The sequence below is a fragment of the Gopherus evgoodei genome, chromosome 4, assembly GCF_007399415.2.
Source record: "Gopherus evgoodei ecotype Sinaloan lineage chromosome 4, rGopEvg1_v1.p, whole genome shotgun sequence".
Taxonomy (NCBI): domain Eukaryota; kingdom Metazoa; phylum Chordata; order Testudines; family Testudinidae; genus Gopherus; species Gopherus evgoodei.
The window spans coordinates 115696160-115720597 of record NC_044325.1 but is presented as its reverse complement, the minus strand read 5'-3'; the positions used below and the strand labels follow the sequence as shown (position 1 = coordinate 115720597).

The window sequence follows — 24438 nt, the reverse complement described above, 5'->3', positions numbered from 1 at the left end:
ATTGGACTATTGTTGTCCCTTGTAATTAGCTGATCAGTACAACACATTGGGAATGGTCAGGCAATGCCCAAGTTCAGTAATATTACAGTTTTGCTCTATTAAAAATATTCAGCTTCTTAGGCTGATCTGTCTATAAAAGAACCAGTTGTCATTATAATGACCTAAAGCAGTTGGGATTGTTTCACATACCGAATGAAAACAAGTGATTTAATGTTTTCATTCCCGTTAACTTTCTGTGCAGAGAGAGATTCCGGATTACAGCTTTTGCTTGCTCTTTCCACCACCCCTTTCCATTTTAATAATGTGCTTTAGTTAGTTACCAATTCTCTAGGCACTTCAGTAGGACAGACCAACTCACAATGGCACAAGCAGTGTGCGTGGCTATTATTTAATTGTTTTTGTACACAGAAATGTTGAGCTGGTTGCCATTTAGCTTGGTACCTACATTCAAATATGCAGGTTTTTTAAAATAAATCCATTAGTTCCTCTGATCAGAGCCAAAGATTTCACCCAGGGACTCGGGGAGTTGGCATAGAAGGAATTTTTGGCTCCTATTGTTTGGACTGTTCATAGTCTGCTCCCCACATTTCCAAGTGATGGCAAAGTACCAGGTTTGTTCAAAGGCTTCACTGGTCAATGAATTTGTTCTTTTATTTTCTTTAATTGTAAGCTAATTGAGTGCTTGCAAAGAGCACCAAATTGACAGCCCCGGAGATTCACGTCTTTAAGTCCTCGATGCAGGTATAATATAGGTGGCTGCAACAGTGTAAGCTCCCCAACACTTCCCTGCAAAAGTGCTTCACCCCTGACACACCCCTCTAGGTGTTAGGTGTACATGCTTTTCTGCTCAGAGGTTCCATAGAGGATGCCTCCTCCTCTCCCCAGTTTTAATGTGGACACATGGTTAGTAGGAATAGAACTGAGACTAGAGCTGGTCAAAATCCTCCCAATATCAATTTTTTGACAATTTTTTTGTCACATCTTTGACTTTTAATGGGGAGAACCCCAAGTTTTTTAAAAATTATGTGTGTGTATGGGGTGGGGATTTGACCTGCTATTGGACTGTTGGAATTTTTAGATTTGGTTTTTAAATTTGAATTTTATAAAACCAGTTCAAACAGCAATTTGCACAGTTTATCTCCTGCCCTTCTCTCTCTCCCTCCACCTCCCTGGGCTGTAATGGAGTTCACCAAACTTGTTTCATGTTGGCCGCTGAACAATAGTGACTTTTTGTTATTGTTCTGAACTAGTCATACTGTACACTGTCCCATTATCAGTCCTCTGAGCTGTCCAGTTGGAGCTAGAGGGAAGCGTTAGCTCAATGACAAAACTATTTAGTTTAAATGTGTGTAGTGTTTGTCATTGTAAAGATGAGTGCAGTATTGTTGTAGCCATGTTAGTCCCAGGATATTAGAGAGACAAGGTGGGTGAGGTAGTATCTTTTATTGGGCCAACTTCTGTTGGTAAAGATGAGTAATTCTAGACAATACTAGTGTAGCACCGTAGGTATTTCAGTAAGTGGCAATAACTTGTGTGGTTAGCTTTGGTAAATGGACATATGCTCCTTGTGCTTCCTGATATGAGACTTTCTCTGCATGGAGTGAAGGAGGGAATTCCTTTTCCCCAGGGGTTCTCTAAGCTGCATGGATTTCAGCCTTGGGAAAAAAATGTAGGAACTGAAGTCCCCTCTGGCCCCATCCAGCACGTAGTCAATCAAGGAGTTGATGGTGGGATATATGATGCAGCACACTTGTGGGTGCCAAATCACACCACATCTTGGATGGTGAGACTGTTTCTATGGCCAATAGGACTTGCTCTATCACAAGCTCTGTAAGACACAGAGGTGGAGGGAATCTCTAAGTTTGCTTTTTTTCTTGTTATTCCGGGCATCAACTTCCAGTTCAGTCTTTGGTGGATTCTCTGCAAAAGATCCCTCTGAGCCCAGGACATGTTACTATAGGACCAGGATTCTGTCACCTCTGAAACTGAAGGGTGACTTGTTTTGGTACTCTTTTCTTTTTCACTTCATCTGCTGTTGCTCTTTCTGTTCCTGAATGGGCATTCGCCCAGTAAAGGGAAGAAGGCATGGCTAGATTTTCACAATCAAGAAAAGAAAGGAGTTTTTAAATAAGTTTCTTTCCTCTAGAGCTATTGGCATATATTCAGTTTCCCACAAACAATATGGATCTCGTGAGACACAGAAATTAGTTCCTTTTAGGCTATATTTCCTTCCCACCCCACCCCACTAGCTGCATAATTGAATCTTGTTTTGCCTTTGTGCTCTGTAGAAAGTCTGGACTGCTATTTTTTCTGCATCTGATGTAAAACAGTTCTTCTACTGGACTGTTTACTATTATTATTACTTCATGCAGGCTTGAAAAATTTGTGTAGTTCCTACTTGCCTAAAGACTAAATCTACAAAATCCTGGATGAAAAATACCTGCATCACAACATCCTCCCCAAACAACACGGATGTTATTTATGTTGCCATATCTTCACTCCCCCACCAATAAATCAATTCTAGATGCCCCCCCACCCCCCAAAAATCTGCTGAAGCCCCTTCTCCTAGGTAATAATTTCTGGGCTCCACCTCTTAAATATGGCCTCCCTGCTATTAAATTGTAGGCTCTTCCCTAGTCCATATTATGTAGTGAACTTTTGACTCTGCCCACTGATGTGTTCTGGGCACTCCCAATCTCTGCTGAATTCTGAACTCTTCCATGACCTCCGAGAGAATATAGTGAAGGCCCTTCTCTGCTATTAACGAATGCTAGATTTCCATCCCTCTTTGCAGGCCACTTCTGGGGTTGCTCCTCTCCTGAGCACACAGGAGGCTGTCTGCCTATTAGCTCTTCCACACAGACCTCTTTTCTCCTTGTTCCCCTCTCCTCCAGGAAAAGCAGTGGTAGCTCCTGTTCCCTCCTTTCTGCTCCATTTCCTTGCTGCCCCCCTCCCTTCATGAAAAGGAGCATGTATCTCTTTGCACTGCTTCCTAGTGGGGAAAACGGAGGGGACCTTTGGAAAAAAAAAAGAAAACTGGTCTCTTGAGGCTGGAGTGTCTGGTGGAGTCACTTTGCTGTGGTGCAGGAATTCTGTTCTGCGGGGCTAGTCTATAGCAGAGTGACCCCACTGGTCAGACATCCAGATGTTCAAGAGACTGACTTGCTTACTTTGTCCAAGTTTCCTTTGTTCTCTTTGACTTTCACCTTCCTCTAGAGCAGATCCACCACGGCACCTGTAACAGGAAGGGATGCCGGGAGCAGAGCAGCCCCCGAGCTGCTCTTTCTCTTTCAGAAGCTAATGTATCGGAGACGTCATTTTTCCTGTGAGAGAAGTGGAGGAAGGAGCAGAGCTATCTGACATGCAGGCAATGCTGTGGAGGTGCTGCAGTATGGCTTTGGGAATGGATAGATGGGTGCCTGCTAGAGGATCATGTCTTTCCAGCTTATTGTCAGGAAACTGCTTCAGAGGAAATTGCTTTCCTGACTTGCCCCCCAGATAAGTGTTGGGCCTTCAGGAACAGGATGAAGAAGGTTATCAGGAGGTGTTGCTGGCATGAGGCAAACTGAGAAATAAGTCTCCTGGATCATCATTTCTTTCTCTTCAGTCTATATTACTAGCAGCACTCAAGAGTTTGTCAGCTCTTGCTCTTCATCTGACATCTGCACACCTCTTCCTCTATATGTAACATTGCTACCTACACCCGTGTTCACTTTCACCAGTGGCACTGTGCAGCTTGTCTGTATGCTGGCTGATCTATGTTCCCCTCCAAAGGCCCATGAGTGTGGGTAGACTTATGCCGTCTGAATGCCAACATAACATTTTTAATTTCCTTGGGGCAATATCTATTATACTTATTGGCTGGTTCTTTATAAAACCTTTTATGAACACATTCTCAGATCTCTCTGGCTAGCTGTCCCAGGTTTGTTAGTGGTTCTGTTAGGTCAAACACTGATCTTGGTTACACCAGAGCAAACCCCACTCATGTCGGTGGGATTGAATCAGTGTAATCGAGAGCAGAATTTGGCCCATTGTGTATAATACCATGTCTGCTGTGTGGGATTATGGTTCTGCTGAGAGCGGAGGGTAACTACAGATTGGCCGTTCTAGGTAGAAATATTACATTGCTTGTTTCACGGTTATTCCCCAAGGCAAACAAGCTGTTGCATGCCATCTGACCGCCATCTGACCACCAGGGGAAACAGTTGATGACAAATGTTGATAGCTGTGTTGTTACAAAGTTGGGAGAAGAACTTCCCCATGCCTTTAAAAAAATGTTGCCCCCGGAAGCTAAAAGTACTATATCATGATGGCATATATGGGGTAATACTTGGCTACCACCACCAATGTAACAGAGATAGTAAATGACACCACAGAAGTATGGCTGTTGAGGGGATGGCATATGAAGCAGGACCTGATGAACTCCTACGAAATAAAGATCCTAGGCCCGGATCCAGCAGAGTACTTGAGTACAAAGTACAGAAGACTGGAAGGGGGCAAATATAGTGCCCATCAATAAAAAGGGAAATAAAAACAACCCAGGAAACTACAGACCAGTTAGTTTAACTTCTGTACCAGGGAAGATAATGGAGCAGGTAATTAAAGAAATCATCTGCAAACACTTGGAAAGTGGTAAGGTGATAGGGAATAGCCAGCATGGATTTGTAAAGAACAAATCGTGTCTAACTAATCTGATAACATTCTTTGATAGGATAACGAGCCTTGTGGATAAGGGAGAAGCGGTGGATGTGATATATCTAGACTTTAATAAGGCATTTGATATGGTCTCGCATGATATTCTTATAGATAAACTAGGAAAGTACAATTTAGATGGGGCTACTATAAGGTGGGTGCATAACTGGCTGGATAACCGTACTCAGAGAGTAGTTATTAATGGCTCCCAATCCTGCTGGAAAGGTATAACAAGTGGGGTTCCGCAGGGGTCTGTTTTGGGACCGGCTCTGTTCAATATCTTCATCAACGATTTAGATGTTGGCATAGAAAGTACGCTTATTAAGTTTGCGGACGATACCAAACTGGGAGGGATTGCAACTGCTTTGGAGGACAGGGTCAAAATTCAAAATGATCTGGACAAATTGGAGAAATGGTCTGAGGTAAACAGGATGAAGTTCAATAAGATAAATGCAAAGTGCTCCACTTAGGAAGGAACAATCAGTTTCACACATACAGAATGGGAAGAGACTGTCTAGGAAGGAGTATGGCAGAAAGAGATCTAGGGGTCATAGTAGACCACAAGCTTAATATGAGTCAACAGTGTGATACTGTTGCAAAAAAAGCAAACGTGATTCTGGGATGCATTAACAGGTGTGTTGTAAACAAGACACGAGAAGTCATTCTTCCGCTTTACTCTGCGCTGGTTAGGCCTCAACTGGAGTATTGTGTCCAGTTCTGGGCACCGCATTTCAAGAAAGATGTGGAGAAATTGGAGAGGGTCCAGAGAAGAGCAGCAAGAATGATGAAAGGTCTTGAGAACATGACCTATGAAGGAAGGCTGAAGGAATTGGGTTTGTTTAGTTTGGAAAAGAGAAGACTGAGAGGGGACATGACAGCAGTTTTCAGGTATCTAAGAGGGTGTCATCAGGAGGAGGGAGAAAACTTGTTCACCTTAGCCTCCAATGATAGAACAAGAAGCAATGGGCTTAAACTGCAGCAAGGGAGATTTAGATTGGACATTAGGAAAAAGTTCCTAACTGTCAGGGTAGTTAAACACTGGAATAAATTGCCTAGGGAAGTTGTGGAATCTCCATCTCTGGAGATATTTAAGAGTAGTTAGATAAATGTCTATTAGGGATGGTCTAGACAGTATTTGTTCCTGCCATGAGGACAGGGGACTGGACTCGATGACCTCTCGAGGTCCCTTCCAGTCCTAGAGTCTATGAGTCTATGTGGCTTCAGTGGGATTATTAATTTACTTTGCTGGATCAGGGGCTATATCCTGCGAATCTCCTTAGTGCAAAAAACAAAGGAAGAAAACTCCGGAAAAATGAGCTATCAGCAGAAATCACAATATTTGTTTTAGTTTTCAGCCTTTCAGATGAGATTAAAATAATACAGGATGCAGGAATAACATAGTCAAGATATTCATTCAGGCCCTTCTCTATTTTGTATCATATATAGATGTGACTAGAGCTCCATATTCTGTCAGCTGGACAGCAGGGTTTGAAGACCTTCTCATATGCAGAAATCTGAATATAAAAATACTTGCCACTCTCATAAGTATCTTCTATCTAGGCCCCTCAAGGCAAAATCAAAAGTGGGCTGGCATTAGCAGTAAAGTTTGTTAGACAGAAATACTGCTTAATATCTGAGAGAAATATGTCATTAAACCTGAAGTAGAATTATGTCTTGCCATTTCTAAAGAACATAGGGAGAAACTAGTTGCAGTACAGACCTGAGATAAAATAGTTTTATAACTCTGAGGCTGCTGTCGTATTTATGATACTGTAATTTACCTCTTTTGTCCTCTGCTTCCTTTCTAGAGGGTTGTTGATCTACAGGAATGTATTTGTCTGGAAGAGGAAAAGGGTTTGATTTACTGAGGTACCTTCTGTCTTGGAGCAAGGAGCAGTTCTCCAATTTCTTGCCTTACACCTGAAAAGCATTTACTTCTCTTTTGTTATGGGTTTCTCTGTCTCAAGCTACCCTTCTGTTTTTGTACCTGTTTAGAAACAAGCATCCAAATTATGACCTCCAAGCAAGCTACATTGGGGAATCATAATCTAGTTTTTCCTTCAAATGGTCAATCATGAAAATTACAATTCTAAGGCTGGCTACTTGAGACCTTAGGATGATCTGTTCTGATGGTCTACCCCGAAAAGGTGATGCAGAGAGAGAATATTGGGTTATCTAACAAACTGCTCTGGAGGGCTTAGAGAATTTGGCAGAGTGTAATTTCTCCATGATCCAGGGCTAATGTGAAAGTGGTATGGAATCTTTACTAACCAAGTGGCAAGGACTTTGGTCTTATGTCTTCCTTAAAAAAAAAAAACCCAAAAAAAACCCCAACAACAAAACCTGCATGCCCCAGTAACACAGTGCTCTCAACACCAGCTTTGGATATTGGTTCAGCATTGGTGGTTGTTTCCTGAATAAACACCGCTCCTTGAGGGTAGTGACTAAGTCCTGGCTAAGATGCAAGAAGTGACTGGAGATAATCAAGGCAATGCCTTGATAGACAATGTGGGGATGGTAAGGACTGGCCTGATCCTGATGGTATAGTGATTAATGCTCTATATCATCAAGTTGGAGAGTCAGGTGAGATTATCTTTCAGACTCTTTTTCATGGGTTTGAGATTGCTGCAGCAGCATGGTGTTAGCAGGATGGAATGTCCTATGTCAACCCACAGTGGTCTTCTCTGTCTGATTTGAGGAAATTCCTTAGCATTGGCCTCTCCTGGGAGTCCCCCTCAGAGTCATCAGCCAGAAGGATAATAGCCACAGATTGCAATACATGATCTTGGGGAAGGAGGCACTAAGGGGGTGTCAGTGAGCAAAAGAGCCCTTCTGGGTTCTGGCAGGAGTGTTGAAGGAACCCCTGAAGGGGTATGTGGATATGAGAATTGCACACTGGGCCAGGTACTCCTCTGGTGTAGCTTAATTGAAGTCACTGTTTTGTGTAGAATGGTATCCACCTTTCACTAGTTCTAGCTGACTGAAAAATATGCCGTCACGGACTAGTAGAACTTGGATGTGTCATTTCACCTTCTTGTACCTTTATTTAATCCAGCTAGATAGAGTAAAAAGGAGGGCCTTGATAAGGAACAGACACCTCCACTTTAAATATCCTGAGTACACATATTACAACTAGGCTGACTTTGATGTTATGGGGGTAGGGGAGAACAATGTTTACTCCCCACAGGAAAGCCCCTTGCTCAGACCTTGGGGGAGGAAGTGACTTAGACTCATAGGTCAGAAGGGACCAATATGATCATCTAGTCTGACCTCCTGCACAAGGCAGGCCACAGAACCCTACCCATCCATTTTTATAACAACCACTAACCCAGGACTGAGTTATTGAAATCCTCAAAACTGGTTTGAAGACCTCAAACTGCAGAGAATTCACCAGCAAGCGACCCATGCCCCACGCTGCAGAGGAAGGCGAAAAACCTCCAGGGCCCCTGCCAATCCGCCCTGGAGGAAAATTCCTTCCCGACCCCAAATATGGCGATCAGCTAAACCCTGAGCATGTGGGCAAGACTCACCCACCAGCACCCAAGAAGGAATTCTCTGCAGTAACTCAGTTCCCATCCCATCCAACATCTCCCTGCAAACCACTGAGCAGACTTATCAGGTGATAATCCAAGATCAATTGCCCAAATTAAACTATCCCATCATAACATCACCTCCATATACTTATCAAGTTTAGTCTTGAAGCCGGATAAGTCTTTTGCCCCCACTACTTCCCTCGGAAGGCTGTTCCAAAACTTCACTCCCCTAATGGTTAGAAACCTTTGTCTAATTTCAAGTCTAAACTTCCTAATATCCAGTTTGTACCCATTCGTCCTCGTGCCTACATTAGTACTAAACTTAAATAATTCCTCTCCCTCCCTAACGTTAACCCCCCTGATATATTTATATAGAGCAAGCATATCCCCCCGCAGCCTTCTTTTGTGTTGGTGTGTGTTGACTTCTGAGGCCAAGCAAGGGAAATGCCAATCTACTCAACCCAGTTAGGCCAACAGAAGACACTGTGATGGCTAGGCTAGGCTTTATGCCTTGAGGGAACTTAGATGTCCTGTTTTATCTTTAACTTCCAGGCTAGAGACACACACTCACCCCAGTTGGGGGTGGAGGTGGGTGTGTGAGAGGGAGAGATATCTCGGGAGTTCTGATGTCATGGTTGCCATGACAGCCAAATCTTCAGTGGTTTGTCATATCCTAGGAATCCTGAAGAAGTGACCCGAATCATTTGCAATATTTTTATATCGTTCGGGGTGACTGAAAATTTTACAAGGAAAACACTTGTATTATTTACATTATAATCATAAAATCGTAGGACTGGAAGGGACCTCGAAAGGTCATCTAGTCCAGTCCCCTGCACATTTCATACAAACAGCACATCTTATCCCAAAGCGCCTCATACATAAAGCATTACTGAAACCCAGCTGCCTCTGAGATGGAAGGCAGCAACCAACCAACTGTAACACAACAGAGCAGTGGGCGAAGAAAGGGGAATTCTGACCAGGAACACTGCTCCCTGCACAGGCAGTACTTTTTTGTTTTTGTTTAAAGGTAACTTGAATTCACTTATGTGCTACAGTCAGATCAAAATTCTAGGTGAATTCTTCCCATATTTCTATCCCCGTCTCTCAATCTTCCTGAATGTGTTGCCTGACCCCATCATGTACTACAGTTTGTTTGTTCCTCCAGAACGGACTCAACCAAGACTTATCTTGGAGAGGGAGAGAAGTTGGGTGAGGTGGTATCTTTCATTGGAGAGGGATTCATTTAATGAATACTACAGAGGTAGGGGCAATGTAAAGTGTGGTACATTATGGACTTGTCATCTGTGCAGATAAGATGGTGATAGACACTGGACCCTGGTGGGTAGCAGATGTTTTAAACTGTAGAACTTCTTCAATGCCTTTTGTGCTTAATGGCTCGGGGCAGAGTTTGGACCTCCCATGATCTCTCACTTCCTGCACTGACAATGCCAGTGCTGTTCATAGGATCTCTGCCCTCTGGCTCAACAGAGACAGTAGATGTGCTTCTGTGAATGTCTTTTCTGTGAAGTTAAGTCAGTTCCTTAAGTTTTCATTGTTACTGTGTTTAAAAAAAATAATTTATCTCTGACCTCCCTATGGAGCTTAATTGTAACTAAAAAAAAATCTTATTGTTTAATGTTAAATCTGGAGCCAGCATTAAAACTGCTGGAGCCCCAAGGTCTTTTTTGGCTACTACTTTCCATCAGTAGGATGGGTTGTCATAAACAGATTGCTAAGGGTTAATGTCTCTTTCACCTGGAAAGGAGTAACCTGAAACACCTGACCAGAGGACCAATCAGGAAACAAGACTTTTTCAAATCTGGGTGGAGGGAAGTTTTGGGTGTGAGTTCTTTGTCTTCTGCCTGTACTCTCTCGGCTATGAGAGGATTTTTCTGCCTCCTGCTTTTCTAATCTTCTGTTTCCCAGTTGTAAGTACAAAAGATAAGATAGTGATTTATATGGTTTTTATTTTGTATTTACATGTGTGCACTTGCTGGAGTGTTTTGAAGTGTGTTCTTTTTGAATAAGGCTGTTTGTTCATATTTCTTTTAAGCAATTGACCTTGTATTTGTCACCTTAATACAGAGAGACCATTTTTATGTATTTTTTCTTTCTTTTTATATAAAGCTTTCTTTTTAAGACCTGTTGAAGTTTTTCTTTAGTGGGGGACTCCAGGGAATTGAGTCTGTAGCTCACCAGGGAACTGGTGGGAGGAAGGAGTCAGGGGGAAAAATCCCTTTGTGTTAGATTTACTAAGCCTGACTTTGCATACCCTCTGGGTGAAGAGGGAAGTACTTGTGTTTCCAGGACTGGAAATAGGGAGGGTGGAGTCCCTCTGTTTAGATTCACGGAGCTTGTTTCTGTGAATCTCTCCAGGAACCCAGGGAGGGAACACCTGGAAGGGAGAAGTGGGGGAAAGGGTTTATTCCCCTTTGTTGTAAGACTCAAGGAATTTGGGTCTTGGGGTCCCCAGGGAAGGTTTTTGGGGGGACCAGAGTGCCCCAAAACACTCTAATTTTTTGGGTGGTGGCAGCTTTACCAGGTCCAAGCTGGTAACTAAGCTTGGAGGTTTTCATGCTAACACCCATATTTTGGACGCTAAGGTCCAAATCTGGGAATATGTTATGACATGGGTCAATATCTTCCATATAGTAACTCCATCAACTGGCAGATGTATTCTACAGTCACTTATGCATACTATTTCTCAGGCTATCAGTTGCAGGCCTGGGGTTCTAAAGAAGCAGTATGTTCAATAGAGCTGGTTGTATTTTTTACCTCTGTGGAAAATTTCAACTTTTCAATGAAAAACTGAAAATTTCTGGCCAAACACTGGACATTTTTGCGGTTTGGTAAAAAAACCCGAAAGTTTTTGGTGTTCAAGTTATTGTTTTTTTGATGAAAATTCAAATTTTTCTGCAGAGGACAGATTTTCTTTCCACAAAAAATTTTGGTTAGTTGAAAATCTGTCCATCGCCAAACGGTTACAATGGAAAATTTTTGACCAGCCCTTGTGTTCTGTTCTTAGAAAGAAGTGTATTGTGTCCATCAACAGTGCTAGATATTGGGACATCATTTGCTATTGACTCTTTGTAGGACAGGAAATATTCTTATAGAAGCTTTTTAGAATTGACTGGCCTGTTTATGCTGCAAAAATTGATTTATATTTTTTACATTTCATACAAGCATCCTTATATTGTTTCATTTCCCATTTTTAGAACTTAATTCTTTATTTTGCAGTCTAGATTGAGGATTTTCAATTTAAAGACCTATTGAAAATCCTGGCTTACATGCACAATTTAATATTACACTAAGATACAATCAAACATTTCATCTAACTTTTAAGAAGTATTATATGCTTGTCTGCCTTAGGCATGAGTGTGGGGATAAGGATGTGAGCAGATGGAGAGCTGAGGCCAAGATGGATAAAGACAACATTATGGAGGTGGAGAAGGCATAGTTCTAGGTCAAGGAGAACTTCAGAGTTTGATACGTGTGGCAAGAAAATCTAAGAGATGGGGAGAAGAAGTTAAGTGGAGGGAAATATTGATGTTAAATTAATAGTCTTCCTATATAATATTCCTGTAGCCTGTCCAAAGATCCCAAAGCATTTTGCAAGCATTAATTATTGCATTGTTTGTATTACAGTAATGCCTAGAGGCCTTAAAAACTAAAAGAAACAGACTTGACAAAAGCTCTGGGGTGAGGACCATGGTCAACAACTCTGCTCCTCTGGCCCATTGGAACTCCGTGCCACCAGGGAGGGTAGAGCTTATCTGTGCATGTCCCACAGGAACTAAGAATCATCACAGTAGTAGTAATAATACCACCTAGCTCTTACATAGGGCCTTTCATCAGCATGTCTCAAAACACTTTACAAAGGAAGTACCAGTATTACCCCCACTTTACACATGGGAAAATAGGCACGGAAAGGGGGAGTGATTTGCCCAAGGTTACCCTGCAGGTCAGTGGCAGAGCTGGGAATAGAATCCAGATCTTCTGAGTCCTGCAAATCTCACCACCCTCACAGCAAGTGCCAAATGAGGTTCTTTAGTCTGCCTTCTCCTTATAGAGAAACAGAGCAGAATTACATTTAAAAACCAAAACTAAACCCCAAAATCATACCAAAATAAAATGCTCCACTGCACATACAATTCTTCCCCTGGGGAGAGGAATAAAATGAATCACACATGTCAGATGTTAGTCATGGCACTTAATGCATTACGAGAGATCCTTGGATCCTACAGTGATGTGATCACAGTGTAAGAACCTGTATGGAATAGAACAGAGGGGATTGATGTGCCAGCAGATTACACGTTTGATATTCAGTGCAGGATGTTTCAAAAGCATAGAAATGTATAATCCCTGGACCAGAGGGATCAGTGTGTACCAGCCTGCACCATCTCTCTATATACACAGAGCATCTTCCAGCTCTGTACAACACAGCTCCTAGAGATGCTGCTGCAGGGAGGCAGCTCCCTTTTGGATTGCCTGACATAAGTGGCCTGTCACACAGCCCACTGCAGAAAGGATAAGCAGTTGGTACACATCTCTCCCAGCTTGATTCACTGAGCCTCGTTTTTCTTCTTCTGTGAATAAAACTTGTTTTAATATAGAATAGGATTTTCAGAGGCCTATGGGGTTTAGGCACCACATTCTGTTGACTTTTCTTGGGATTTGGGTACCTAACCTTCAGGCTCCTTTGAAAATCCTAGCCATAACATTTTGTTCTTCTCTAGCACCTTTCATCTCAGGAGCACAGAATGCTATATGAGCAATTTCTGATGCCCCGCAGGTAAGGGAGATGCATGGCTCCTTTCATCTATTGCTGAAGAGTTGCTGTTGGCTGTTGCAGCTGTTCAACAGCAACAGAGAAATACTGTGTAACAATGTAGGACAGGAAGTGAAGAATACTGTATCTAAACTGGGGCGGAGGAAGCTGGGTATGTAGAATGTAATTACTAGGGTTGGAATTTTCCCAGGACCGTAAGGTTAACATCTTTTGCAAAAAGTGCCATGGGATCCTTAATAACCATGGGTGGCCAGGATCTGTGTTTCACAAATCATTCACTAGAAAGCTATTTCATATGCTGTTTGCGTGTTTAAATTGAAATAAATGTTAATTATTCATGTGCTGAGGGCTTCAGTGCCAGTTAGGTCAAGTTTGGTCTAGTCCAGAAAAAGGTTTTCTCTCTGTTTTCCCTAACTAGGGCAACCATGTTTAACTTGTGGTTGTGTGTTTAAAAAAATGGTTTCCTGATGTATGGTAGAAGTGAATAGACCCAGTATAGAAGTTTTATATTGAAATATTTAATGGCTTGATATTGGGAAAACACAGAGCCACCACAGTTCTCATTTAAGTTAATGGACTTGGGTTAGAGAAAGGTGAACACATGCCATTTATGCCTGCAAGTGGCACTCTCAGCATACCTGCACCAGTGGTCAGAATGTGCTGTTTCATATCCGTTCACCACACCTGTTCCATCTAAGTTTATTATGAAGTGTAAAGGCCCACACTTGGTGTGGCAGATCATGTCCTATATATATAGAGAAGAATCCTACAGTACTCTTTCTGCAGAGATATTTCATCTGTCATGCCTCTCCTAATATTCACTAGCAGTTCAGTTCTTTTCCTGCGGTGCTCCGAAGAGCACACATATATGCAGTGTGATCTTGTGGCGAGGGCATGGGATAGGCAGGGACTTGGAAGACATCCATTCTAATCCCGCATCCACCCAGGGGCGGCGCCATGGTTTTTGCCGCCCTAGGCGGCAGCGCTGCTCCTCTGAGCATTCAGCGGTGGGGGTCCTTCTGCTCTGTGTCTTTGGGGCACTTTGGCGACGGGTCCCAGAGCAAGTGAAAGACCCACCACCAAATTTCCGCTGAAGATCCTGAGCGGAAGGACTCCCTGCCACCGAATTTCTGCCAAGGGCAGCAAAATGCCACCCCCCCCCCAATCCTGCCACTCTGGGCAACCGCCTAGGGTCGCCTAGTGGAAGCGCCGGCCCTGCTTCCACCACAGATCTGCTGTGTGAATTTTGGGTAAGTCACTTCACCTCCCTGTGTCTTTCCTTCCCCTCCTACCTTTTGCCCGCCTTCTCTCTTTACACTGTAAGCTCTTCACGTCAAGGCCCATCTCTTACTCTGTATATGTGCAGTGCCTAGCATGATGAGGCCTCAATCTCACTTGAGACCTCTAGTCATGGCTGTTATACATACATACATACATACATAATTGTGTTTTAGCACATATAAATTCCTGGAAGCTCTTTGAAGAGAGCTGGCTGCTTGTTTTTTTAATCTCCTGCACATACGGAGAGAAGGCAGCAATATTGTACGTAATGATATTGTGCTCTGTTTGATCACTATTTTATGGAAGTCCTCCTTTAAAGGTTGCTGTCACACATTAGGGCTTGGGCACATTGAGACCTGTTCTACTGAAGGTCAGTGAAAAGATGACAAAGGCAGGAAGATGAGACAGAAGAAATAACTGGTAAAGCTTTATTTAAAGCATCAAATAAAATGACAGAAGGTAGAGTCTTCTGTTTAAAAAATGAACAGAGAATTATGTAGGTAATTTTTATAACCTAGTAAAACATCACAATATGCTGAAATTGGAGTGTCAGACACAGCTTCCTACGCCTATCTAAACTGCCATCTAATCTTACTCACTAGGACAAACAACATTCAAGGAAGTTGTTTATAGTGATTGCTTTTTTATCATTCGAAAGCAAAGTGGTGTTCTGAAAACCTTTGTGATCTGTAATCAAACAAGATAATTCCAGTAGCAACCCACTTCTTCAAAGATCAAGGAAACTCTCCATACAATTATTTCTTTATTTGTTGAGCTAGGCCATAGAAATCAGCCACATCCTTCTAGAACATAAGTGACCTAAACAATCTATCTAATGCTTCTGATTCCAGAGTCTGGGAGTCAACTCTGGTTCTTCACAGCAAGAATCAAACCTTTTACCTTGTAAGAGCAGTTCTTCATGTATTATCCAATGGGCTCTCCGAAAGTCACAGGTTAGTTTTCTTCCACGAGAGAGACTCTGCAGTAGCTGGGATGATTCCTGTGGCAGTAGGGCAACACCTCAAAGCAAAATTCCCACGTTTTGTAGCTGTGGAGACATTTTTCCTGCACCATAATAGAGATTCTTCAGCTGTAATACAGATTGTGTCTGTGACTTAGACCTCTACATCAACTACCCTGCTCCTCATTACAGTGGTATAGAGGATGTCATATTAATTTGCTGCTAGGGACCCCTCTGAATGTTCCATTCAATCAGCCAAGATAACCTGGGGTACCTGTCCTAATACAGATGTTCTCTGTAGGGGGCCTGTGACTCTGGCCTATTGGTCTGACTGAGCCAGTTTCTGAAGGCCTTATGGTGTGCTTGGAAGCTCAGGCTGTTGACCCAGACATTCCCTGAATAAACGGTATGAGTTGCTGTGGGTCAAGGAGGTCTTGTTGGCTTGGGTGTGTCATTTTTTTTGAGCTTTAAAAAAAACTATTTAGGAACTATTAACAGGTTTGCAAATCCCTGCCATGTACATATCAGAAACAAAACTAAACAATAACCATAACAACAATGAGCTTTTGCTTATGGAGATTTGTACAGGAATATAGTAATCAGACCTATCTATTGACAGCGTATTATTGTATTACAGAGTGAGCATCATTACAATGCCTATGACATGTCTTTACTAGTGATTTTATTAAATGAAGTGAAATCTCTGATTATACATATTTAACAGACCAGACAGGTCTCACATGTTAATGTGCAAAATAATTGGACTGGTGTGTTGTTTATTTTGCAGGTGAATGTACTTGGCCTGAATATTGAGTCTTCTTGAGGTTTCTATTGTATCATGTTTATAACATGTTAAATGTGGCCCAAGACTACAAACAGGAACATATCTTACAAATAAAACTGACTTCCAAACAGTAGGGACTGTACTCCATGGATCTTAGAGGTTGGGGGTTAAAACTGAATGCTTGTTTTTATTTTTGAAATGCCATTTCTTGTGTGCTCCAGTGTTTTCTGAAATTTATTGCCCTTAATGCTCTGACTGGCACTTTGACAAGATGCCTTATTGTTCAGTTGGAAGAGCGGTTCATATAGGAACTGATGATCACCTAGTTATCCTCCTGTATTTGCTCAGTGGAATCTGTCCCAACATTGATCCTGTCTAACTCAGCGAGTTGAAGAATAGGTGGGAGGCCATTCATCAGATATCTCTTGCAAATTCAAAAGCATTTTCTATCCTGTTTGTGTTTTGAAGTAGCTCATTCATTTTCCAGTGTTTTTCCATAGAATTGTCTTCATAACTGGGATTTTTCAATTTTGAAATTGTGAAAATAGATGAGAAAAATCTCATCTTCAGTTCCCTGCTCTGCTGCAGACTTTGTGTGTGACCTTGAGCAAGTCACATAGTATCTCCGTGCCTCAGTTTTCCATTTGTAAAGTGGGGGTAAATAGCACGTCACTACCTCACAAGGGTGTTGTGAGGATAAATACATTAAAATTGTGATGTGTTCAGATATTGCAATGATGGGAGCCATATAAGTACCTAACACAGAGGAAAGGTAGCGGAATATTTCTCTGTAGGTAAAATAACCACTCAAAAGTTATGTAGTAGTAGTATAGAAACTAAATAGACTGAGTGGAACAACCAGCCAGCTATATATATTTTTTTTTAATTTAAAGTTTCAACTGGAAATTTTTGAAGACATTAAATATTTCAGTGGCGTTAAATAAAGGCCAGATTTTGACAAAAAAAATAATTATTTAGAAAAACTTGGACCAGCGTCACAGCTACATAGGCTGCTAAATTGACAAAAGAAAGATCTGTGGGAGCAAGAGTTTCCCTAGGCAAGTTTGCAGTCTTCGTCTCGGGTCAGGAAAGGATTGTGGACTTTGTTTTTATTTTGACAGGAGCAGAATAGGAAAACTGAACGTTTGCTCAATTGTTCTCAGCAAATAGGTCCAGTGCTTGGCCTGGGATAATTTAGTGAGTCTTGCTTTCAAGTTGTATCAAATATATATGACAGGAAAGGGTTAAGTACTTCAAAGAGTCTCAGTCAAGTGCCTTAAAACTGAAGTTTAATACAGAAAAGGCCAAAACCATAATTTATTTGCTGAGGGCCTGAGATAAAGCTCTCATCTCCCTTCATTTATTTTTTTGATGAGTGAATTGAATGTCCAAAGATCTTCTCAGCCTGGTATATCTATCTGTCTAGCCCTCCTCTGTCCCTGTGCTCATAGACTGCGCCTTTCAGTCATTGTGAAGCTAATTCTGCTTTTCTTGTGGATAACGAGTTGTGCTGAAGTCGTACTCAGTCATTGGCTCCATTTACCTCTGGGGAGATGGTATTAACGCGTTCCCATCTTAAAGCCTATTATAATTCCTTCTGTTTGATTAATTTCATTGTGAAGCTCTTTACTCTGCTCCCTCCCTCCCTCTCGTCCTCTGAGGGGATGAGGTAAAGGGACTATCTATTTATATAAAAAAAAGAACGTACAAGGATTAAAGATAGGGCCTGCTCCAAAGCTCATTGAAGTCAATTATCAGAGGGGTAGCTGTGTTAGTCTGGATCTGTAAAAGCAGCAAAGAGTCCTGTGGCACCTTATAGACTAACAGACGTTTTGGAGCATGAGCTTTCGTGGGTGAATACGACGAAGTGGGTATTCACTAATGTCTGTTAGTCTATAAGGTGCCACAGGACTCTTTTCTGCTTTTGAAGTCAATTGTAATTGGTCATTAGACTTCAATAGGCTTTGAATCCATGGCATGTCTGGTATAGGGTGTGTATCCAGTAACTTGTTGCCTTCCTGCACAGCTGTCTATGTGGTAGTGGTGGTTTTTGTTTAGTTATTTGTTTCCCCCATTTTTGAAAAACATCAGTTGCCATATGGAGACAGCAGCCTCCCAGATCTTACCGGGTTCTTGCCTCATGTGATCATTGCCCACCATAGCTCTGAGCCTGCTGAAGCTCAAATGTATGATAAAGACTTATGGTGATCATATTTCTCAAAGTGAAAACGGGACACCGCGTGGAACTCGCCTTAGCGAGTGAGGGTGGGCATCTCTGCTCGCCCAAGCCCCCTCCCCCTTGTATGGGGTTGGTGTTGCTGAGCTCCTCTTTGCCCCCCCTGCACAGGGATGGCCCGAGCTGCTCACCTGAGCCCCTCTATCCTGTGTGGGGCTGGCCTGAGCTGCCTGTTGTTGCCACTTGCCCGACCCAGGCCATGCAGGGCTGGCATCGCTGCTTTCCCCTTCGAACATTCCTCTGCACACTGCGGGGGAGGGCGTCCCACTTTTTTGGCAAAACTGGACATTTATCCCATTTGGTTTTGCCACCTGATCATCAGTTTAGAAGAGCAAACAGGACAAATGTCCAGTTTTGCCAAAAAAACTCAGGATGGCCGAGACAGGGCTTAAAAAGGGGACTGTCCCAGCTAAAACGGGACATAGGATCACCCTATAGAGACTCTCTTAATGAGAAACATAACCCTACATAGCAGAGAGGACAGCACTAAAGAAATTATCACTGCAAGCTTTGTATAACCTCATTAATGAGTCAGCATTTCAGATAATAAAATATAGTAACACCTGATTACTGTGACAGGGAGACCCAGGTATCATATGGAGACACCAGAAACAGCTGGTGAATGGGGCATAGAGGTAAATTTTGCCTTTAAAATTAATGACCTAACTCACAGTAAGGAGATATGTCTCCCATAATTTTCTTCAAAGCTTGACCAGTTCAGTCCAATCTTGATTTTTTTCCCCTCTTTCCTTCCCATGAATTTTAATTAACTGGGACTCCAGGTCAACCAAGATTGGCTACATCTCTCCCCCTGCCCCACTGCATTGTTCAAAGAGCACTTCAGATCTGTGGCACTCCTAAGCACTGCAAGGCTAAAGCGAAGCTGTACAGGAGCTGAGCTCCTCTACACACTTCTCCTGCAGAGCTTACCTTTTTTAGGCTGCTTCCCTGCAGAGCGTAGGACTCAGATGCTCAGCTGCAGTAAATTGTCACGACTCCATTGAAGTCAGTGTAGCTAGGTCCATTTGCACCAGCTGAGGATCTTGCCTACAGAGTGCTACAAAAGTGGGGGAGCGGGGAGAGAGATGTTATGTAAACATTTGATTTTTTTTTCATGTTTTAATTAACATTCCAGATGTCTGCAAGACATTTGTAAAGCCGGAGTTTATTTGTGCAGAGAGAATAAAGCAGATTTTCAGAATTAAGGATCTGGTGCTTTTTGGCAGGCCCTTTTGTTTGTCAGCAACACTGAACAGAATACAGAACGTGGACTCAGTTTTTAGAGAATGGGTATAAAGAACTATTCTGCTGTGTTTAAAAAATGGTACTGTATAAAGTAATGGAACAAATATCGCATCAGTGGTAAATGGGAATGGGATCTACCTAACTGCTGCTTGTGAAATTATTCATCCATTACCTTTTGTTTAATATTCATTCTCTTCTTTTTGTGTATATGTGCTAGCTATCCCCACAAGTCTAGAAGCAGAATTGTATTCATCCAGATGCCCTTATTTTCTTCCAAGGGCAAACAAAGGTAAACCTGCAGGCCAGGTGGACTCCCAGCACAGTGGCTGCTGAACCACCTCAAGAAGCAGCTGCTGTGTTGGGGAGGGGCTGAGGCACAAGCAGCAATGCTGAGCTCGGAGCAGGAGAGCACATCACAGTTCTATGTGATGGTACAATTCCCAGGTCTGTCTAGGGATTGCATTCACGTTCCCCCAAAGGGTGACCAGTATGAATAATGTGGGCCTCCAAGATCTACTTAATCTTGAACGTGCTGGCAGTATTCAATGCTGGAACAGCCTTCATCGCTAGTAAAGCGTTGCAACTCCTTCATCCTGCAGCTCTCAGAACTACTGAGGATCTGAGACTGAGTGTGCTCCAAGCAGACCTACTGCTGCGAAGGTACTTTATGCTTAAACACACATGGATTTATAAAATGGCCCTGTCACTTACTGAGGCAAACAGAGGCTGGTCCCTGTTCCCCTGGCTCATAATTACTGTAGCCCAAATCCCGCCCACCTAAAAAATAGAATGTAAAGTTTATGGACTACCAGATCACTCGGGACATTTGGACATTCAGAGTTGTATAGCCCAGATAAGATATTCTAGGCAGTGCCAATGTATGATCCTCTTATGCTACTGCAGCCAGTCTGTCTTGATTTGTAATATTTGTGTGGTCAGGCCAGTATGCATACATTAATGAATCATTATGTAAGCGGGGGAATGGTCCCACTATTGTGGGGAACTTTCCTGGCGTCTGCACTACCCCAGTGAAGTGGGCTAGCGAAAGGATCTGAGTCCTCGTTTCCACTTCCTTTACCCAGAGGCCTCCCTGCCCTTGAGGACTCCCTTTCCACTCTCCTGTCTGGCAGAGTCCTCATAACCCCAACAAGGCTGGGCCCAGGATTTCTGGGGGGCTCAACACCCAACCCTGCTGTGGTCACCCAGGACAGGGGCTAGGGTGTCCCCACTCTGGGGTACTCTCTTTGCACTGCGCACCTCCCTGACCCACTGATCACATCATACAATTTAAAGCAAATACAAGTTATTTAATTAACAATTAATTTTAAAAAAGAATAAGGAAAAATGGGAAAGGTTAAAGGAAAACACATCACCCTGCTCTGTGGCAGGGACCATCACAAACAGTGTCTCTGGACATCAGGGCACTTCACAGTCTGTTCCTTGTAGGTCCCAGACCTCCTTCTCAGGCCCTGGCTGTGCTGCAGGGACGCTGTGGGTCAGACAGTTGCTCTGGCGGTGGCCACACACTCTCAGGCTCTGGGTGGCAGGACCCTTCTCCCCAGTGTCACCCCTGCTCTGTCAGGGTTACAATCCCCCTCTGAGTCTGGCCTGCAGAGCCTCTTGGCTGAGGCGTCTCTCTGTGCTGGGCCCACTGCCCAGGGTCCCCCTCGCTTTCCCCAGCTGCTCACCGCACCCAGCTCCGGACTGCTCCAGCCCCAGCTCCACACTGCCTCAGCATGGCTGCTGCTGCTGCTCTGCCTTCAGCTCCCTGGGCTGCTTCTCTGGCCTCCCTGGCTCCAGTTGCTACAGCTCTGCTCCCAGGGCAGGTCTGCTCTGCAGGCTGTTTCTGTGTCTCTCTCTCAGCTCTCACCTGCTTCCTGGGCTGCTTCTCTGGCCCCTCTGGCTCTGGTTGCTGCAGCTCTCCTTCCAGGGCAGGTCTGCTCTCTCTGGGCTGTGCTCTGGCTTTTTGTGTTGCAGCTCTGCTCCCAGCAGCTTAGCTTGGGCCCCTACTCTCGCCTTAGCTCGGCCCTACTCTGACCCAGACAATTCCAGCTTACTGGGAGGACGGGACCCACCCTGGCCTTCTGTCTCCTTGATTATAATATGTAAATATGACAAAGCAGGATGTGGTCGAAGTCCTGTCTCAATGTTTGAAAGCTTGTTTGTAAAGAGACTTCACTCTTGGGTGCTCTCTCCTGAGTGGCACCTGTGCTCTTCAGGACCCATACATGACAAATAGAGCCTGCATGCAAAGTGAGGGTTGCCAGGCATCTGGTTTTTGACCCGAACACCTGGTTGAAAAGGGACCCTGGTGGCTATGGTCAGCACAGCTAACCGGGCCACTAAAAGTCCAATTGGCTGCAGCAGGGCAGGCAGGCTCCATGCCCAGCTCTGTGTGCTGTCTCCGTCTGCATGCGCCACCCCAAGTGCCAGCTCTGCAGCTCCCATTGGCCAGGAACTGCAGTCAATGGGAACTGCGGGAGTGGTGCCTGTGGGCAGGGGCAGCGTGGGGAGCTGCCCCTCCGCCTAGAAGCCGGAGGGACATGTCGCTGCTTCCTGGGAGCTGCCTGAGGTCAGCACTGCCTGGAGCCCGTGCCCTAACCCTCTGCACCAGCTCGGAACTCCCTCCCACACTCTGAACCCCTCAGACCTAGCATGGAGCCCCCTCCTGTACCCCAAACCGCTCATCCCTGGCCCAACCCCACCCCAGAGCTCACTCCCCTGCCCCAGCCTGGAGCCCCCTCCTGCACCCAAAACCCCTCATCCCAGCCCCACTCCAGAGCCTGCACCCCCAGCCGGAGCCCTCACCCACACCCCAACCTTCTTTCCCAGCACAATGAAAATGAGCAAGTAAGTGAGGGTGGGTGTGAGTGAGCAATGGAGAGGGGGAATGGAGTGAGCGGGAGCAGGGCCTCAGAGAAGGGGCAGGGCAGGGGCGAGGCCTTAGAAAGGGTGAGGCAAAGGTGTTTGGCTTTCTGCAATTAGAAAGTTGGTAACCCTAGGCCAGCTATGTTTACCCGAACTGTACCCATAAGTGGTAAAACCATCTGGTTTGTCAGTAGATACGAAGTGTCTGCTTTAAAGTAGCATGTTGCAGTTCTAAGGAACCTCATAGCAGCCAGGTCCTGCTCTCTCCCAAGAGGCTAGAGAGAGAGAGAGCATCTCCTTCTCCTTCTGGCCCACTGCCCTCTTATAAGGGCCATCTGAGCCCTGATTGCACTGGCTGCAGCTGTGGCTGCTTTCCCAGTCACCCCAGCCTTTCCTCTGCCACAGCCCTCTCCCAGGCAGGAGTGTTTTAAGCGCTTCAGGGCAGGAGCGGAGTAACCGCCCTGCTACAAGGAGGTATGGTTATCAAACATGGTGCAGACCTGTGCACTGCAGCAGTGAGGAGTCTGGCCTGTTTAACTTGTGGGTCATACTGTGGGGCTGACTGGCTCAAGTCAGGGAGTCCACTCCGCTGCCATGTCTGTGGAGCTGAGGAAAGGAGAACCCCCTGGGCAGGGATGAGCCTGCTCTGCCCTATTCTTATTGGGGCTGTGGCAGAATGGTGCTTATATACAGGGAACTACATTGGGGTTGGAGGCAGAGGGTGGAAACCTTAAAATAAGAGACTGACACAGCATCTAGGCCTCCAAAAAAGCCAAAGCAATTCATTGCCTAACCATTGTGCTTCTTGTTTCTTGCTCCTGGAGGGAACCAACTGGTTGCTGTGGCAACAGGAGTCAGAGAGGGAGAGAGCATCTTGCACATATTGGAATTACTTTGGATTTTGCTCCAATCTGATATGTCAAGACAGCGAAGTACTGTCTAATCCAGTCCTGCAGTGCAGCCCATGAGGTTCCTAGACATCCTGACCTTGCCACAGCAACCACTGTAGTGCTTTCAAATGCTCCATAGCTCATGGCTGTCAGTAGGTAGCATCCATTTGAAATGGTCCAGGGCAAATGGACCTGTCTGTGGATTTGGGCTGAGGACAGCATAATTCAACAGACTGGTATCTGGCAGTATGATCGTTTCCAGGATATTTTCACATGTCTGTATGAGGGATCATTTGACCTCCATTTCTAGCCACACCAAACCCTATCTAAAAGCTTATCCCTCCTGCCCCCAGACTCCCTGCATCTGGTGAACATTCTGAGCACCTTCTCCTGAGGTGCTGTGTGGTTAGTGTGAAGTTCAGAATTAAGTGCCTCTTCCATGGGAAGCAGACAGCTTTTGAGGTGTAAGTATAAGTACATTGTAACAATATCAGCATATCCATTCTGGCTGTCTCCTCTGTGTTCCAGGACTTTCAACTTTCAGCCAGCGTGGGCTTAAGACTGTCCTTCATAGTCATCTGTTTTTCATCCACTTGTGCCCAGTGATGAGGTGCTTCTTCAGACATGTCCTTTTCTGTGTAGATGTGAAAAGGGTGATATGACACGTGGAGGTGCGGGCGAAGAGGGGTGTGCAGTATAGCTGACAGTTATGCACAAACTCCTGTTGAGTGTGCAGCCAAAACGTGTGTGAACGACCATGCTATTACTATTTTGGCCTAATTTTCCAGGTGTCTAGGTGCATACACAGCTTTTTGAAAATGGATCCCATTGTAGCCCCCTGGAAAGCTCCACTGTGAGCCATGGCAAGGGTCTCTGATAACTATGCCCCAGTTGACTTGCCCAGTGTCAAAGTGAATCAGTGGCAGAGCCAGGAATAGAATCCAGAATGTCTGTCTGATTCTTAGTCCCCTCTTTCCACTGAACCATAGATTTACGAAGGCTTCTTTGCTAATCTGGTTCTGGACTATAAAGTTGCTAGATATTTGGATACATCTAAAAATCATTCACTTGTAACTTGCAGTACTCATATGCACACTTTTTAATACCTGAAGGAAACAGGCAGGGAAGTGCTTATAAATGTGGGGTTTATTTCCCCCCC

The 24438-nt window shown here is 44.2% G+C and overlaps 1 protein-coding gene across 2 annotated transcripts in view; it reads left to right on the top strand.

Annotated features, from left to right (window-relative positions):
• TSPAN4 (tetraspanin 4) overlaps window positions 1–24438 on the top strand; it is a 692791-nt gene that overhangs the window by 44876 nt on the left and 623477 nt on the right. The window contains exon 2 of one of the 2 annotated variants that reach the window (XM_030560655.1): window positions 6501–6561. The exons of the other annotated variant lie outside the window; for it this stretch is intronic. Within the exon in view, the coding sequence (XP_030416515.1) occupies window positions 6521–6561 (41 nt within the window). The 5' untranslated portion in view covers window positions 6501–6520. The remainder of the gene's footprint in view (window positions 1–6500; window positions 6562–24438) is intronic. 2 annotated transcript variants of the gene reach the window in all.